Genomic DNA, 18,932 nt, shown 5'->3' with positions numbered 1-18,932 from the left:
AGTTTTCTCTCTCTCTCTCTCTCCCTCTCTCTCAAATAAGTAAATAAATCTTTTTTAAAAAAATAAACCAGGGGATCCTGGGTGGCTTGGTGGTTTGGCGCCTGCCTTTGGCCCAGGGCGTGATCCTGGAGTCCCAGGATTGAATCCCATATCGGGCTCCCTGCATGGAGTCTGCTTCTCCCTCTGCCTGTGTCTGCCTCTCTCTCTCTGTCTCTCATAAATAAATAAATAAAATCTTTAAAAAAATAAAAATAAAATACAGATTGATTTTTTAAACCTAGTTATAAACAGTTTATAAGAGGTACACTTAAAATAAAAAATATATATACATATATTATTCCAGACAGAGATTGTGTTTAAAAAGTCTTAGAGAGACAACCTATCAACTAAAAAAAAAAAGTTATAAATGATTTTTTTTAAAGCTGTGAATTTTATGTAACTAATAACACAATTCGGTACTATCCCAAGCAAAAATGGACAGAATTAGGCAAAGGAATTAACATGCCCATAAACCTGGGAGATTTTAATCCATCTCTCAAAAGTTAGTAAATCAAGATAAAAAAATAAGGACTTAGAAAATCCTTTAGAAAACCTTATATAGGAGGAAAATAAAGATAGAAACTTGCATTCCAAAATAGAGATTAAATATCCTGTTCAAGCATGTGCAGGACATTTGCTAAAATTGGCCACATAGAAAGCCACTAAGGAAATCTCAACCAATTTCATAGAACTGACATTTAAAATTAATTCATAAGAATCCAGAAATGGGCCCTCAACTCTATGGTCAACTAATATTTGACAAAGCAGAAAAGACTATCCACTGGAAAAAAGGACAATCTCTTCAATAAATGGTTCTGGGAAAATTGGACAGCCATGTACAGAAGAATGGAACTAGACCCTTCTCTTACACCAGACACAGAGATAAACTCAAAATGGATGAAAGATCTAAATGTGAGACAAGATTCCATCAAAATCCTAGAGGAGAACACAGGCAACACCCTTTTTTAATAATAATAAATTTATTTTTTATTGGTGTTCAATTTGCCAACATACAGAATAGCACCCAGTGCTCATCCTGTCAAGTGCCCCCCTCAGTGCCTGTCACCCATTCACCCCCACCCCCGCCGTCCTCCCCTTCCACCACCCCTAGTTCGTTTCCCAGAGTTAGGAGTCTTTATGTTCTGTTTCCCTTTCTGATATTTCCCACACATTTCTTCTCCCTTCCCTTATATTCCCTTTCACTATTATTTATATTCCCCAAATGAATGAGACCATATAATGTTGTCCTTCTCTGACTGATTTCACTCAGCATAATACCCTCCATTCCATCCATGTCAAAGAAAATGGTGGGTATTTGTGGTTTCTAATGGCTGAGGAATATTCCATTGTATACATAGACCACATCTTCTTTATCCATTCATCTTTCGATGGACACCGAGGCTCCTTCCACAGTTTGGCTATCGTGGACACTGCTGCTAGAAACATCGGGGTGCAGGTGTCCCTGCGTTTCATTGCATCTGAATCTTTGGGGTAAATTCCCAACAGTGCAATTGCTGGGTCGTAGGGCAGGTATATTTTTAACTCTTTGAGGAACCTCCACACAGTTTTCCAGAGTGGCTGCACCAGTTCACATTCCCACCAACAGTGTAAGAGGGTTCCCTTTTCTCCGCATCCTCTCCAACATTTGTTGTTTCCTGCCTTGTTAATTTTCCCCATTCTCACTGGTGTGAGGTGGTATCTCATTGTGGTTTTGATTTGTATTTCCCTGATGGCCAGTGATGCGGAGCATTTTCTCATGTGCTTGTTGGCCATGTCTATGTCTTCCTCTGTGAGATTTCTGTTCCTGTCTTTTGCCCATTTCATGATTGGATTGTTTGTTTCTTTGCTGTTGAGTTTAATAAGCTCTTTATAGATCTTGGAAACTAGCCCTTTATCTGATACGTCATTTGCAAATATCTTCTCCCATTCTGTAGGTTGTCTTTGAGTTTTGTTGACTGTATCCTTTGCTGTGCAAAAGCTTCTTATCTTGATGAAGTCCCAGTAGTTCATTTTTGCTTTTGTTTCTTTTGCCTTCGTGGATGCATCTTGCAAGAAGTTACTGTGGCCGAGTTCAAAAAGGGTGTTGCCAAAAAAAAAATAAAAATAAATAAAAAATAAAAAATAAAAAAAAAACAAAAAGGGTGTTGCCTGTGTTCTCCTCTAGGATTTTGATGGAATCTTGTCTCACATTTAGATCTTTCATCCATTTTGAGTTTATCTTTGTGTGTGGTGAAAGAGAGTGGCCTAGTTTCATTCTTCTGCATGTGGATGTCCAATTTTCCCAGCACCATTTATTGAAGAGACTGTCTTTCTTCCAATGGATAGTCTTTCCTCCTTTATCGAATATTAGTTGACCATAAAGTTCAGGGTCCACTTCTGGGTTCTCTATTCTGTTCCATTGATCTATGCGTCTGTTTTTGTGCCAGTACCACACTGTCTTGATGACCACAGCTTTGTAGTACAACCTGAAATCTGGCATTGTGATGCCCCCAGATATGGTTTTCTGTTTTAAAATTCCCCTGGCTATTCGGGGTCTTTTCTGATTCCACACAAAACTTAAAATAATTTGTTCTAACTCTCTGAAGAAAGTCCATGGTATTTTGATAGGGATTGCATTAAACGTGTATATTGCCCTGGGTAACACTGACATTTTCACAATATTAATTCTGCCAATCCATGAGCATGGAATATTTTTCCATCTCTTTGTGTCTTCCTCAATTTCTTTCAGAAGTGTTCTATAGTTTTTAGGGTATAGATCCTTTACCTCTTTGGTTAGGTTTATTCCTAGGTATCTTATGCTTTTGGGTGCAATTGTAAATGGGTTGACTCCTTAATTTCTCTTTCTTCAGTCTCATTGTTAGTGTATAGAAATGCCACTGACTTCTGGGCATTGATTTTTGTATCCTGCCACACTGCCAAATTGCTGTATGAGTTCTAGCAATCTTGGGGTGGAGTCTTTTGCGTTTTCTATGTAGAGTATCATGTCATCGGCGAAGAGGGAGAGTTTGACTTCTTCTTTGCCAATTTGAATGCCTTTAATGTCTTTTTGGGCAACACCCTTTTTGAACTTGGCCACAGCAACTTCTTGCAAGATACATCTATGAAGGCAAGGGAAACAAAAGCAAAAATGAACTATTGGGAATTCATCAGGATAAAAAGCTTCTTCACAGCAAAAGAAACAGTCAACAAAACTAAAAGACAACCTACAGAATGGGAGAAGATATTTGCAAATGACCCATCAGTTAAAGGGCTAGTATTCAAGATCTATAAAGTACTTATTAAACTCAACAGCAAAGAAACAAACAATCCAATTATGAAATGGGCAAGAGACATGAACAGAAATTTCACCAAAGAAGACATAGACATGGCCCACAAGCACATGAGGAAATGCTCCGCATCCCTGGCCATCTGGGAAATACAAATCAAAACCACAACGAGATACCACCTCACACCAGTGAGAATGGTGAAAATGAGCAAGACAGGAAACCACAAATGTTGGAGAGGATGTGGAGAAAGGGGATCCCTCTTGCACTGTTGGTGGGAATGTGACCTGGTGCAGCCACTCTGGAAAACTGTGTGGAGGTTCCTCAAAGAGTTAAAAATAGAACTGCCCTATGATCCAGCAATTGTACTGCTGGGGATTTACCCCAAAGATGCAGATGCAGTGAAACAGCAGGACACCTGCACCCCAAAGTTTATAGCAGCAAAGTCCACAGTAGCCAAACTGTAGAAGGAGGCTCGGTATCCATGGAAAGATGAATGGTTAAAGAAGCTGTGGTCTATGTATACAATGGAATATTCCTCAGCCATTAGAAATGACAAATACCCATCAATTGCTTCGACGTGGATGGAACTGGAGGGTATTATGCTGAGTGAAGTAAGTCAGTCGGAGAAGGACAAACATTATATGGTCTCATTCATTTGGGGAATATAAAAAATGGTGAAAGGGAATCAAGGGGAAAGGAGAGAAAATGAGTGGGAAATATCAGAGAAGGTGATGGAACATGAGAGACTCCTAACTCTGGGAAACAAACAAGGGGTGGTGGAAAGGGAGGTGGGCAGGGGGATGGGGTGACTGGGTGACAGGCACTGAGGGGGGCACTTGATGGGATGAGCACTGGGTGTTATGCTATATATATGTTGGCAAATTGAACTCCAATAAAAAATAATTTAAAAATAAAATGAATTCATATACACTAGAAAAATTGGGAAATGTAGATATTTTAAAGCACAAGGTAAAAATTTTCTGTCATCCCACTCTAGCTAGAGCTGCCCTCTTTAAAAATTCGGCATAGTTCCCTTTCAGTCTTTTTCAAAATGTGTATTTATACCCACTTTTCTTTTTCTTTCCTTTTTTTTAAAGAGGGATTTGCTGCATATTCCTTTTGTATTTTGTTTTATTTGCACGTAGCGTCCTGGCTTATTTCTGCTATAAGGACACTAGCCTCTGTAGAGTTTATTTTCATTCCAAAGGCAGGCTAATGGAAAGAATATCGGCTCGTTGCGATAATGTGTGGCTCTTAGAAGAAAGTGAATATTCCGAGCGGTACAAAGTGTTCATCCTTAGGTAAACCAGAAGGAACGTGGCTACAGAATGCATTGCAGGAGAGATGAAGAGCAAGGCATGAGAGTTCAGCAAAAGCCGGATTGTCCCTCGACCCACCAATTCAGAGGCTCCTCCACCCCCAATTCACAACTAGCAAGAGCCCGCGGAGGGAAGGGCCCACCAGTCCCACCTGCCGACCTGGGGGAGAGGAGGTGCTACCGAGGGCCCGAGGAGGAAGCCCTGGGACAGGCCCTGGGGGATGGGGATTTGGGGGAATAAATCACAATCAGCACGGGGCATCCCGAAGGACCGGGAGGCTTCCGCTCCGCCTCCCCTCACCACAGGCCCATCGCTAAATAGTCACCACGGTCTGTCTTCTGCTCCTGGACCCTTGAGGGGGAAATGCTGTTTGAACCCGCGGCAGAGGTGGGGGAGGACGAGCCCGGGGCTGCTGCTCGTGCCTGTCTGCGGGGGGAGCCGGGCACCGCGGCCCCCGCTCCGGCCCAGCTCCTCCCGCCTCCCGCCGCCCGCGTACCCTGGACCCTGCCACCGGCGAGCCACACCCCCAGGGGACAAGGACTCAAGGTCTGGGAATGCCTGCCGTCCTGGAATTTCTGCCCAAAGCCTGCCACACAGTAGGACTTGGTGCATTTTAACTATTGCTGTTCTTTATCTTCAGGTATGCCTACTTGGCACAGGCTTTGGTTTAAAAGAGTCCTGGTTTAAATCCATGCCCAAATCCCACTTATTAGCTACTTGGCTGCTGCAGAGTGGATTTACCACCACTCTACACCTGTTCCCTCAACTGTAAGATGGAATTAATACCTACCTTATGGGATTAAATTAGCTAATGTATGTAAAGCATTTAGCATAGTGCCCAGCCTGTGGTTAATGGTAGGGGTTAGGCTTACCATTTAACACATGGTTGTTGGTGTTTCTTGGGGTTTTTCTCCCCATTCTACTTCTTCTCCCTCTCTCTCTTATTTAAATATTTTGTGGGGAGAGAGGCATTTCTTTTGATACCACCTGGAAATCTATTCCTATTTTTTAGTAACCTCATTTTTTCAAGTCTTAGTTCATCCCAGTATAGTGAGTGTATCCATTCATGCCTTCTAGTATGGAGAGCAGAGATGTAAAGAAGTACAGAAAGAAGTGAAGTTAGGGATGTCTGGATGGCCAGCTGTTGAGCATCTGCCTTCAGCTCAGGGCATGATCCTAGGGTCCTGAGATTGAGTCCCACGGGGAGTCTGCTTCTCCCTCTACCTGTATCTCTGCCTCTCTCTCTCTCTCTCTCTCTATCTCTCATGAATAAATAAATAAATAATCTTTTAAAAAAAGAAATATAGCTCATGGTTCCTTTGATAGATATCTGTATCAACACAAATGAGGAAGAGACAATAGAAAGTAGATCGAGAAAGGTCTTATAAAGGAAGTGACTCTTCAGCTTCATCTTGCAATACAAACATCTGGAATCAGAGAGCCCTGTGTTTGGACCTGTGCTCTGCCATTGACTAGCTGTGGATAAATTAACTTATCTGGCCAAGCGTCAGTCTCCTCATGGACTCAGTGAGGATAATAACACCCACCTAAAAGTTGCGTGGGATTAAATGAGTTGATAAATGTGAAAGCCCAAGGAATTGACAGTTAATAAATTATTAATACATGCTGCTTCTACTAGCTTCCAACCCTCTCCTGTCCTACCTTCTGCATTTCCTTCTCTCTATGAACCATTTCCTCTATCCTCCCTCCACCTCTCATCCTTAGTTTAGTTTGGTGTCACCTGGAAACATAATAAACCTCTTAGCCACAAAGAAAAATATAAAGCCACCTGAGTTGTGGTTTGTTCCTGGTAATAATGGTCCTCGTAAAGATAGTGATCCATGGACAACATCTGTGATTACCCATAAACATCTGCCCGTGTCACCCATAGCATGCTTTAAAGCATATTTTTCCAGATTTTTGAGAAAATGAAATGCAGGGTTGAAATGGAAGTCTTCCCAAAGATTAAGATCAAGCTCACCTGCAACATCTTCTTCTCACCCTACCAACCCTAAGGATCCTATTACTTAAAATGAGGTTAGTCTAATAATACGTGCTCTTTCACGATTTGACTTGTGGCCATTTTTTACTGACTTTTCTTGGAATGACAAATTTCAAATTTCAAATTTCCCCAGCCAGTCCTTTGTTTTCAGTGATGAGGATTTCATTTCTTCAAGTAAACCGCCATGCCAAGGAGGCATGGAAAGGAATTGAGTTTGCTTCTCTGGAGAGGAAAAGGCTAGGAGGGAAATTACCCCTTGCCGGCAGCCTGTGATGGAAACTCCTCTTTAGCACAGAACTGACCTGAAGATTATGTCACTTTGGCCAGTAAGTACTTTCTTTAACCAGAGATCAAAGCCTCGCCTACTGCCCCTGCTGGGACCCTAGTCAATCCTGATTTCAGCTACGGTTGCTAAGGTCTTCTCATCTGAAACCAGGTCCAGCCTGACCTTGTCAACTTCCTGCCTCCCTGCCGCAGACAGCTCTCCTAGAGTCCACATCTGCCTGGTTTTCAACAGCATCATCTGATGAGGTTCATTCCCCAGGCCACGTTCCCCATCACAGGATGGACTAGAGACTGGGGACAGTAGTGCCACCCTTGCCTTGGGAGTGTTGACCATCCCGGAACTGACAAGGCGTGGAAAAGCAGGTAAACCTCAACATCACTAAAAGGCAACACAAGTGAAGAGGTAGGGACACGCGTTACGCATTCCTTCCAGAGTCAGGGGGGAAAGGTGCTCGCGAGGAGCCAAGCTGGTGCAACTGGCTTCTCTGTGGTGTGGGGTCACTGGTTTGTTTTTTGTTTTTTTAAGATTTTACTTACTCATTCATGAGACACACACACAGAGAGAGAGAGAGAGAGAGAGAGGCAGAGGCACAGGAGGAGGGAGAAGCAGGCTCCACGCAGGGAGCCCGACGTGGGACTCGATCCCGGGTCTCCAGGGTCAGGCCCGGGCCGAAGGCGGCGCTAAACCGCTGGGCCGCCCGGGCTGCCCGGGTCACTGGTTCGTAGCACTTAAGGACATGAACTTGGGGTCAAACTGCCAGGGCCTGGAACTGCGCGCCGCCCCTAACGAGCGAGCGGCCCGGGCAAATGACTTCTCCTTCGTCCCCGGGCCTCGGTCTCCTCCTGTCCTGCTACCTGTGTCGCAGACCGGCGGTGACGATGAACCGAGTTAAGCGAAGTGGAACACGTGGTGCTCCGCAAACCCTAATACGGGTGTGGCCCAGGGTCACTGAACGCGGAGTTCCTGGTCGTAAGAAGGGGCAGGCGGGTCGGCGCAGCCCGGGCACCTCCGGGCACCTCCGGGCACCTCCGGGCACCTCCCCGGCGCAGGACGCCCGGCCGTGGCGCGGCTCCGAGCTCAGCCGCCCGCCGGGCGTGCACGCGGGGCGGGGCGGGGCGGGGCGGGGCCGAGAACCGCCGCGCGCCGACCCCCGCCCCCCGCCCCGGCCGCCTGGGCCCGCTGCGCGCCGCGCCTCGCTGCCCCCGACACGCACACGCGCGGCCGTGAACCCCGCTTCGACGTGCGTGTCGTGGCTTAAAAATAGCGGCTAATCCGTCAGCCGGTGTCGCGGCGGCGGGCGGGGGCGGCGGCGGCGGCGGCGGCGGCGGCGGCGGGAGGAGAGTCATGGCCGCGGGGCCCGCGGCGCCTGCGATCGGCCTCCGGGACTGAGCCCCCGGCCGCGGCCGCGCCGAGGTACGGGGGCTGCGGGGGGCGCGGGGCGCTGGGGCCCGAGGCGCGCCGCCCCGGGGCGGGGGAGGGGCAGGGGAGGGGGAGGCCCCGGGGAGGGGGCCCCGCGGGGGGGGGCGGGGCGCGGAGCTGAGCTAGCTGAGCTCCCGGGGCTCCCCCGCACCCCCCGCACCCTCAGCGCCGGCCGCGGCCACAGCCACGAACCTGTTACAGCCGCCCCGGGCGGGCCGGGGGGGAGGGGAGGGGAGGGGAGGGGAGGGCGGCCCGGACGGCGGGGGGGGCGGGGGGGGGGCGGCGTTGGGGAGCCCGACCGCGGCGGGTGGGACTGCAGGGGTGTACCCCGGGGACGGAGGGGGGCTGGCTCCTCCAGCCCCGGGGGACAGAGTCTCACCGAGCTCCTTCCCACACCTGGGTTCCTCCCCGCTCCCTTTCTACCGCTCGGCATCACACCGGCAGCAGAACCTATTTCGAGAAACCACTGTTTGGGAATAAAGTGATGATGGTGTCTTTAGGCCCCGAGGAACACAAGGCAGATGATGATGATGGTGGTGGCGGCGGCGATGGTGGCCATGGAGGCTGTAGTGCTCTGTGTCTGTGCCCCTCCTGCCCCAGCCTTTGCCAAGATCTCCCCGAACACCCTACGATCCAGGCTCCCCTTAGCAGGCCTGATCCTAACGCCCCTGCTCCCTGAGGCCTGTACAAGCACGGTCTCCCCTGGTCTGGGGAAAGGAGAGCCCGGACCCTGGCTCACAGCAGGGATGGGTGGCAGAGTGTGTGCAGGTCAAAGATGGCCTCTGGCTACTGGACTTTTGGTTGAGGCGCCTGGGGCAGAAGACCAGGAAGGGAGTGGAAGGGGAATCCTTGGGACCAGCCCATCCTGGTCGTGGGAGGGGGAGAGGGAAGGAGAGAGGGACTCTTGCCTGAAGGACCCAGGACAAGGCTCACAGGCTGGCACCTCCCAGCTGTGCAGCTCTGCCCAGGCTCCCACTATCAGAAGGGCCAGCTGTCCCCGGAGAGTCGGAGGCACACCCGCTACCCTCACCGCCAACCCCATGCCCTGCATAGGCTCACGGGACTCCAACAGTAAGACAGACGGCAATTTCAGCCTCTGAGCCTGACAGGACCCCTCATCCTTTCCTTTCCTTGGACCCCAGCCTCCGCCTCTCCCCCACACACCCAGACACATTAGTCCAGCCCTGCTTGACTCAGAAATCCTCACATTGGAGATGAGGTTTGATCAATAATTTCTGTGTGCTGATGAAAGGAGAGTGGTTTGGCTGTTGTGCATATAGATTGGCACCTTCTTCCTCTAGTGTGTGCATCCGGCAAGTATTTTTCAAAAACTTACGCTTCATCTTTATTGCTATTCCCCACTCACCTCAGCCCACAACATGCACTTCCCATAGTGGGCTCAACTCTAAGGCAGTGGTGGGGCAGGAATGGGTTAAAGCAGCCCATGTCTCTGTCGCTGAGGAGACAGGCTTGGCATATGTCATGGCCCCAGCTGCTGTCTTCTTGCTAATTCTCCCTGGATGGATCCAGAGCCACCCCCCATTCCCATCCCAGCTCCCTGGGCTCTCTGCCTGTAGCCCCAGACAGATGAGACCCAGATTCAGGCTGGCAAGAGTTCCCGCAATGGGCACTGCCACCCAAATATCAAATGTGTGTGTGTGTGTGTTGGGAGTGGGGGTGGAGTGGTGGAGCAGAAAGCCAGCAGCTGGGCAGCTCCTTCTCCCGTAAACAAGGACATGTGACTCCCACCTCCTTGCCTGGCTGAGCCAAAGAGCAGAGAGGAGCTGCTGCAGCTTGAAGGAAAGAGTAATTGTGGAGTCGCCCCCTGCTAGGGCCAGACTTAACCTTCCCTCCCTTGAGAAGCTTCTCCCCAGGGCCCAGCCCAGTTGGCAAGAAGGGAAGCAGCTGCTCTGGACCCACTCAGGTGTGTCTCCCTTCCATTCCTCCTCCAGCAACAGCTACCTGGAGACTAAGCCATCATCAGCGCAGCCACCCCTGCAGCTGGCACGGTTTCCAGCACCTCTACGATGTGCCCTGGTAACTGGCTCTGGGCCTCCATGACTTTTATGGCCCGCTTCTCCCGGAGCAGTTCAAGGTCTCCTGTTCGCACTAGAGGGGCCCTGGAAGAGATGCCAGCTGTTCAACATCCCTTCCTCAATGTCTTTGAGTTGGAGAGGCTCCTCTACACAGGCAAGACAGCCTGTAACCATGCCGATGAGGTCTGGCCAGGCCTCTACCTCGGAGACCAGTATGTACCTGGCAGCGTGTGCGTCATGGCTGCGTGTGTGTGTGTGTGTGTGTGTATGTGTGTGTGTGTACACATGCAAGATGAAAGGAGAAGGGTGGCAGGCAGGCACTGAGTCGTGTTGTTGAATCCAGGTTGAGGATGGAGGGGCAGGGGTGCTTGGGCAGCGAGTGGAGGCTGCAGAGTTTGAGGGAGTTCGGGCGAGTTTGGGCAAGATTATCAATATACCCAACTCTGGACAGGAAGTCTCTGTTCAGGTAATAATGTCACTCACTTAGCAAAATTAATTATCGAGTGCCAGTGCCATGTGGCAGACATAATAGATGATGTCTCTGACCTTCCATCTCTTGTGCTGTGATGCTGAAAAAAGGCAGCCACTGGGAGCCAGGAAGTGGGTAGTAAGCCGAAAGGTTGACCAGGCAAAGCCACAGTGCGTGCAGAGGTTCTGCAGGATGGGGGCCATGGAGAGAAGAGCATCCAGAGAGGAGTTCTCTCACCTCTCTCTCTCTCAAGGGCTTTACAGTCTACAAGGAGTTTTTATTTTAGCTCTTAATCTTTACAACAGCCTTGTGAGGTAGGCCCCACTACCCCCAGGTTACAGATGGCAAAACTGAAGCGTGGAGAAGTTGTGACTGGCCCAAGGTCACACAGGTCATAAGTAGCAGGGCCAGGACTTGGAGGTTGAAGCTCAGGGCTCCTCGTACTTGAGGAGCTTGCACTGGACGGGGCGTTGGCCCCAAGGCAAGGCCAGGCTGCCTGAGAGGCGTCCGCGCCTAGGCCGATGGGCATGGGCCAGAGGAACACCTGAAGGTGACATCATGAAACAGGGTCAGTGTGAGCATGGGATGAACTGGGAGAATTGCCTCCTTCTGCAAAGCACAGGTCCGGTCAGTCCTTCCCACAGACCCAGTAAAATCCCGCTGCCTGGGAGGACTCTCAGTAGTTTATTATGGCTGTCGTCCACCCACCCCATTAGTCTTCTCTTCCTCAACCAGAACGTCCCCAGCACCCTCCACCCTCACTCACGGATGAGACTCCAGGTTGTTGCCCACCTTGGTTTCCCCTCTGGGTTGTCAGTAAGTGGAGGCATGGAGGCAATGACGCTAGCTAGGCGGCAGACGGGGTGGAGACCTGGGCCTCTGGCCCCAGAGCTTAGCTCCCCCACCCTCCCTCTGACCTCTCCTCGATGCAGGGACATAGCCAACAACCGCCGTGAGCTCCGCCGCCTGGGCATCACCCACGTCCTCAATGCCTCACACAGCAGGTGGCGGGGTACGCCCGAGGTCTACCAGGGGCTGGGCATCCGCTACCTGGGGGTCGAGGCCCACGACTCGCCAGCCTTTGACATGAGCATCCACTTCCAGACAGCTGCCGATTTCATCCACCGGGCGCTGAGCCAGCCAGGAGGTAGGAGGGGACAGCTAGGGGAAGAAGGTAGGGGGACAGGGATGACCGACGTCGGGTTAGGGAAAAACCCGGGTGTTCAAGTATGGAGAGATTTGAATGACATGACACATGACAGGATGCTCAGGATATGAGAGTAAGGAAAGAAAAATACCCGCAACTATTTGTAAAAGGCAGTGCATGCATGAGAAGGAAAGGAAGTAATCCAAAGCGCTAACGGAACGGCAATGCTAAGGCACCTGGGAACTGTCATCGGACCCCCTCTCTGTGCTAGACTCAGTTTTACCTGAGTGACGAGTGTCGACCTGGACAGTGTCAACCCTTTGCAGGCTTCCGGACGCTGAGCCACTGCATGTTGTCCATCCTCTCCTGTCTAGGCCACCCGGGGTTCTGCATACTGCCCACCCCTAGGGGCACCCCAGCCTGATCCAGGCACACCTGCTCACCTGTCTTCCTCCTCACCTGGCCCCGTAGCCCTCTCCCTAGCTGTCTCCAACCCACAAAGCGTCCCACTGCTGCCTCACGTGTCTGTCCCCCCAGGGAAGATCCTGGTGCACTGCGCCGTGGGAGTGAGCCGATCCGCCACACTGGTCCTGGCCTACCTCATGCTCTACCACCACCTCACCCTCGTGGAGGCCATCAAGAAAGTCAAGGACCACCGAGGCATCATCCCCAACCGGGGCTTCCTGAGGCAGCTCCTGGCCCTGGACCGCAGGCTGCGGCAGGGTCTGGAGGCCTGAGGGCGGAGGAAGGCGCTCAGGCCAGGTGCACCTGTCCCTGGCTCCCGGCTGCAGAGAGGAGGCCCAGGGATCCCATCCTCTCCTGTGGGCAGGGGAGCAAGAGGGCTGCGGCTCCCACCGCTGTTGCTGTTGGTCGGGAGGGGATGGGGAGTGAGGTTGGGCGGTGTGCTGGGCACCCAGGGAGGAGCTGACCGGGAAAGGAAGCTGCCAAGCTGTAGGTAGATTCAGACACCCTGGGTTCCAGCCAGGCTGCTCCCGTGACCCAGAGCCCCCTCCCCCGCCCATTGTGCCCAAGTGTTCCCCTCGCTCACTTATCAAAACAAAAACGCCATCTCTGTCCTGTGCCTGTGCCGGGAGTCAGGGATGCTGCAAGCACGAACGTGATGGTGGAGATATGTGTGTCGATGGTGGCGGAGAGACAGACGGTAAAGAGAGAGTGTGAAAAGCTGTGAAACCAGAGGGAGACACTCACCCAGACTTGTTACTCCAAGCGCAGGAAGAGGAGGTGTGGGAGGATTGGCGCTGTGCCCGCGGGCGCTGGTCGCGGCCAGAAGCTGCAGAGGTGCAGGCCTGGGAGTCTAGATGCTCGCTGGCTTCCTGGCTGCAGGTGTCTTGGGGGGAAATAAAGATGCTGGACAAGACAAGATCCTGGTGAAGTCGTTGACAGCTTGTAGGGCCTTCCCCACCTGCCTCCTGGAAACCCCCGGCTTTCTGGGGGCTTTTCAGCAACAGTTCCTGACTCCCTCCTAGTGGTCCTAAACCCCCAGTAGTTGTCAGGGGGCCGGCGCTGCTTTCTCTCAAGTTCACTTTCACTCCTGGCCACAAGCGCAGTCTTGGTGTGTTATTTCCCGCTGTGTCCACGCGGGGGAAGCAGAGGACCAGAGACACCAGGCATGCAGCCGCTTCGTGGAGCTGCTGGGAAGGCACAGCCTCCATCTGCCAAGCTTAAAATAGATCTCTGTTCCCAAGCTCAGGTGTGGAAGAAAGACAGCTTTATTTTCAAGAAATTTGCCAACTTCTATGTCAAGTCCCCATCGTGATGGGCTAGCCGAATATTAATCTTAAATCAACCCCAGCCCTAAATCCTATATTCAGGGGTCTGGACTTTGCCTGGTACCCAGAAGTTGGAGGAGAAAGAAAGAGAGGTGATGTAATTGCTTCCTCTTGTAATCTTTCCAGGTTTGCCTCATGAGAATGTAATGCAGTCTCCTTAGTCAACTTAGTGAAAATTTAGACTCACTAACCAGAGAGAACCATCTTGGTTTTTCTGTTATCCCAGCTGGGAAGTGCCAGCCACCACATCCCTCCTTTAAAAAAAAAAAAAAGAAAGAAAGAAAGAAAGAAAAGAAAAAGAAAAAGACATGTTCCTAGAATGGAAAATCTGCATGACTAGGAGTAGGGGACAGAAGAGAATGTGGAAACTACAGGGAAAAGAAGTCATTTAATATACCTAAAGAGTGTATCTTACCCCAAAGTATAGAAACTCAGAATCTCAAAGCTGGAAGGTGCCTTCCTAGATGATCCATTTCCACCCTCCAACAAGGCATAAATAAATCAGCTTTTTAAAATACCTTTGATGCTGTTCATCAAGCACCTCCTTGGACACCGTTGATGGTAAGGAACCAGTACATAACTTCCATACTATTTTACCAGCTCTGAATATGAGAAAGCTCTAATACCACGCATGCATCATGCAGTCTGGTTACAGTAGTAGCGACATGAGGCCAAAAGATGCGCCAGCCTGGGCTCCCTGGCTATTAGGGCCTTCGGGTAAGTCACTTGGCAAACCCTTCTCCACCTGTCAGGTGCAATAGTCCTGTCTGCTTCCCCAGTGTTGCACTGGGCATTTAATCAGATATGCAAGTATGAGGCTCAGAGCACAGGCAGTATTTAGTAAGTGTTCTTTCTCTTGCTCCATGCCTCCCCTGGTTTGAAGCCAGCTTCTCCTGGCTCTCTGTGTCCTCTTACTTTCCGCCTAGCAGCTCTGCTTGTCTCCAAGAGTCTGAGTTTGTCATGTTTCAAGTTTCCCCCTCAGCCTTGCCAATAGAGGCGTCTCTTTCTGTTTGTGGCAACCAGCACTAGTCTCGGTGCTTCAAGCTAGACCGGCAAAATCTAGTACCCAGGACCTTAAGTTTCTATTACCATTGAGGGTCAAATTTATCTAAGGGGTAGAATGAGGCCGTCATTAGAAATGTGGATTCTAATTAAAATGCATCAATTCCCTATCAGAACCATGGGCAGGAGGATTTAAGAATAAGATCAAATAACCCAGAAGTAACTCAGGCTTTAGACAAACAGACCCTAAGCATGATCTGACCAGTACAGAGTACCCCGTGGACCTGGCACCACCTTTGTTCCAGTCCAGTACATATATCTGTCACTATTGATGTAACCTGCAGCATCTTCTAACTTCTAGTTGAGAAGTAAAGCGACTAAAGTATATTTGGCCAAAGATTATCTTCACAGAGCAGGTGAGTGTGAGCCCCACGTTGGGTGGAGATATTGCTTAAATAAATTAAAATACAGCTGTATGAATGCAGGCTGAATGTGCCTCAAGTAAATCCCCTAAAACTGTTTCAAGCTGAGTCACTTGAGAATTTATTTCTAACTTCTAGTCAGGAAGTATAGCGACTAAAGTATATTTGGTCAAAGATTATCCTCTCAGAGCAGGTTACATATTTGTACTATTTAACAAAGCCATGTGATGGCTGTGCTGAGGCAGTCTTTTGCCTCTATAGATATTAAGATATCAACCCATTTAATCCTCATGAAAACCCTGTGAAAGTTGTCATTGGCATCTCTTGACAGGGAAGCTGAGGCGAAAGAACTTTCCCCAGGACACAGAGGTGGCCAGTGGAAGGATTCAGACCCGGTGCTCTGGCTTCAGAGCCTGAGTAGAATCACCCTGCTGCTATGCCTTTCGTCCCTAACTCCACCATTTCACATTATAAGTGTGCCTGTGTGTGTGTGTGTGTGTTCCAGGGAGAGATGAGGGGGTGCCTCACAACCTGGTCATTACACAGATAGAATCAGTGCTGTCCTCCCAAGGGGCTGGGGGTGACAGCTGTCACAGGCTGGTCTTCCTCCCATCTGCCAAAACCAATGTTCAAAGTCCAGTCTCTCTCTTCCTCTTCTTGGGGGCAGTTGACCGCTTGAACCTAAGCAAAGGACAGGAATAAATGAGCTCTTGTCAGATGCAGCCTGTGCTTTCAGCCGGCTGGGCCCGGCCCCTCGGGGGCTGTGGCCCACGTCAGTCTTGTCATTCTGTCCTGCTCCTGCCCCTGCCGCCTCCAGCCCTGGCCTGGGTGATGTTGACTCAAACCTTTGTGGCAAGACGGGGAGCTTTTGCTGCCTCTGGGGAGAGGGAGGAATGTTTGTCCGGTCCTCACCCTGTAACTAATCCCAGCTGAGAAGCTCCACAGGGAGAGGCGCTAAGGGAGAACGGCCGCTTCTGAGCCACAAGGCAGCAGATGGAAGGAACCAGAGAGGCAGCTGGGCTTTAACATTGGCTGGAGAGGGCCAGGCCTGGCTGTACAGAACGGCCCTGCTGGAATAATGGCTTGGAGAGAGGACAGCTTACGGGGACAGTGAGACTGGTTATAAAGAAAGCTAGGGGTACCTGGGTGGCTCCATGGTTGAGCATCTGCCTTTGGCTCAAGGTATGATCCTGGGGTCCTGGGATCGAGTCCCACATCAGGCTCCATGCATGGAGCCTGCTTCTCCCTCTGCCTGTGTCTCTGCCTCTCTCTGTGTGTCTCTCATGAATAAATAAATAAAATCTTAGAAAGAAAGAAAGAAAGAAAAGAAAGAAAAGAAAGAAAGAAAGAAGAAAGAAAGAAAGAAAGAAAGAAAGAAAGAAAGAAAGAAAGAAAAAGAAAGAAAGAAAGGAAAGAAAGAAAGAAAGAAAAGAAAAAAAAGAAAAAAGAAGAGAAAGAAAGAAAATATTATCCCAAACTCCTAGTTACCAGAGGGGAGGGAGGTGGCGGGATGAGTGAAATAGGTGAAGGAGACTAAGAATGCACTTGTCCTGATGTATAGAATCGTTGGATCACTCTATTGTACACCTGCAACTAATATAACACTGTATGTGGAATTGACATTTAAAAAAATAATAAAGAAAACAAGAAAGAAACAGAAAAGAAAGTTCCTGTTTATCTTAGCTTTCTCTCCCCTGAGCTTTTTTCTTTTTGAAGAAGGAGCCAATGATCCAAAAGTTTAGGGAAGAGTCCTGTTCATACCCTAATCCCTGGCGCCTGGGAAAATGTTATGTCATGTAGCAAAAGGGATTTTGCAGAGGTGATGAAACTACAACTTTGTAGGGTGCCTGGCTGGCTCTATTGGCGGAGCATGCAACTCTTGATCTTGGGCTCAGGAGTTTGAGCCCCACGTCGGGTGGAGGCATTGCTTAGATAAATTTAAAAAAAACAAAACAAAACCCATTTTAAAGTTTGTACTTGCATGGGGAAATAACACTGGATTCTCTGGTGGGCCCAATTACATGAACCCTGAAAAGCAGAGAAACTTTTCCCACTATGATGAGAGATTTGATGTGAGGGCTGAGCCCCCATGGTTGGCTTAGAAGACAGGGAAGGGGGCCATGAACGAGGAAAGCAATGCCGGTGGCTTCTAGAAGCAGGGAAGAAGCAAGAAAATGAATTATCCCCTCTTCCTCCAGCCCTGCTGACAGGGCTTGATTTTGGCCCCGTGAGGCCCGTGTCAGACTTCTGATCTACAACCTGTAAGATAAATAAATTCACAGTGTTTAAGCCATTCAGTTTGTGTTGATTTGTTACGACTGCAATGGGAAACGAGTACAAGCCCCTGGACGCTCCGTAAAGACCTTTCCCTGTGTACATCTAGCCACTGGTTTAGAATGCTGAGACTAATCTCCGACAGGGTTGTTTTTGTTTTTTGGGGTTTTTTTGTTTTTTGTTTTTCACTGGGAGCTGGTGACACGCTGCAGAGGGAGAAAGACTCACTCGGGAAGGGCTGTCGTCGAGGGCCAGCAAAGCAGAGGGTGTTCCGTGTTGTACACAGCGTGTCAATGCCTGGGAAATGTTCCACAAAATTTTAATTTCTAGTTTCTCTTACAAAGTTGAAAGGGACAGTGAGGCTACGTCTCCACATGACAGTGGAGATGAGGTACCGCCTGCTGTCCAGCCCATCATTACCCGTCACCGTGTAGGTTCTTACACGGGGCCTGCTTCACTCCGTAAGATCATCTGCCAACAGCCCCTGTGGTAAAACCAACCCCACGGTGGCCTAACATCTCACCCAGAAATATAAGATGTTCCTTATCCTAAGAAGCCCAGAGGGGTCCACGTGCCTCATTTTTTCCCCAACCCCCACCTCAACCCCAGCCGTTCTTGGAATGTTCTGTTCTTGGGCAGTGGTCACTGGCCTTGGACATGGCCTGCGATTGTTCCCTTGATTTGGCGGATGCTTAAGCCCCTCTGCCCGATTCTCGTTTAGCATCAAGAGGAGGTGGCGAGCACAGCCAGTCTCTCAGGAAGGAATTTTGGAAGCCCGTGGAAACAAGTGGAGAGTGACCTCAGCAAGCAGGGAGAGGCTTTCCCTGAAGCAGTTGGTATTTTGGAGAATGGTGAGATTAATTTGGGGAGGGTCCAATCAGAGGGGAGAGGGCTCTCCCTGCTGGTCTCGGGAACTGGATCAGGGCTGGGCAAGTCCACACCCACCACTTATAACCTTGACAGAACCTGGGCTCCCAGTCGAGGCCATGGCAGCCCAGAAGAGGACAAGGCCAGAGGGGTAGTAGAAATATTAACCCGGGAGGAAGACAGAGTCCGCTTCAACAATCTCCACATCCCCACCTGTGGGACCAAACACAAGGCTACGCTGTCCTGGCAACTTAGAACACTCCTTCCTAGCTCTGAGGCACGTTGGCCCCTGGCCCTGGGATGGGAGGACCCGCGTTTGCATTAGGAGAAAGGAGAGAGATGTCATAAAGTCAGGAAAGGAGTCAAAGAAGTGAGGAGAGGCCAGATGCCCAGAGCAAAGGCTCTTTTAGTGTCCTCTGCCAACAAATGCAGGTACAGCTAACTCCCAGCTGCCAAGCAAGACAAGGCTGTGATCCAGCCCAGCTCAGGACACACAGGTGAATGATCACAACCTCAAAAATACCAGAACTGGAAGGAATCCAGGAGCACTTCTCACTCGGTGATTTTCTGACTGTGCCTCACACAGTCCTCGGA

The 18,932-nt window shown here is 50.0% G+C and overlaps 1 protein-coding gene across 1 annotated transcript; it reads left to right on the top strand.

Moving 5' to 3' along the window:
- The first annotated feature begins 8,081 nt into the window (after positions 1-8,081).
- DUSP26 (dual specificity phosphatase 26) lies at positions 8,082-17,490 on the top strand. Its single transcript, XM_072776393.1, has 4 exons — positions 8,082-8,325; positions 10,284-10,579; positions 11,769-11,983; positions 12,521-17,490. Exons 2-4 carry the CDS (start codon positions 10,359-10,361, stop codon positions 12,718-12,720), a joined length of 636 nt encoding a protein of 211 aa, XP_072632494.1. The 5' UTR covers positions 8,082-8,325; positions 10,284-10,358; the 3' UTR covers positions 12,721-17,490.
- Positions 17,491-18,932: the final 1,442 nt, after the last annotated feature.

The sequence above is a fragment of the Canis lupus genome, chromosome 15 (assembly GCF_048164855.1).
Source record: "Canis lupus baileyi chromosome 15, mCanLup2.hap1, whole genome shotgun sequence".
Lineage (NCBI taxonomy): Eukaryota > Metazoa > Chordata > Mammalia > Carnivora > Canidae > Canis > Canis lupus.
Note: the sequence above shows the minus strand (reverse complement) of the source record. Positions and strands in the feature narration are given on the sequence as shown.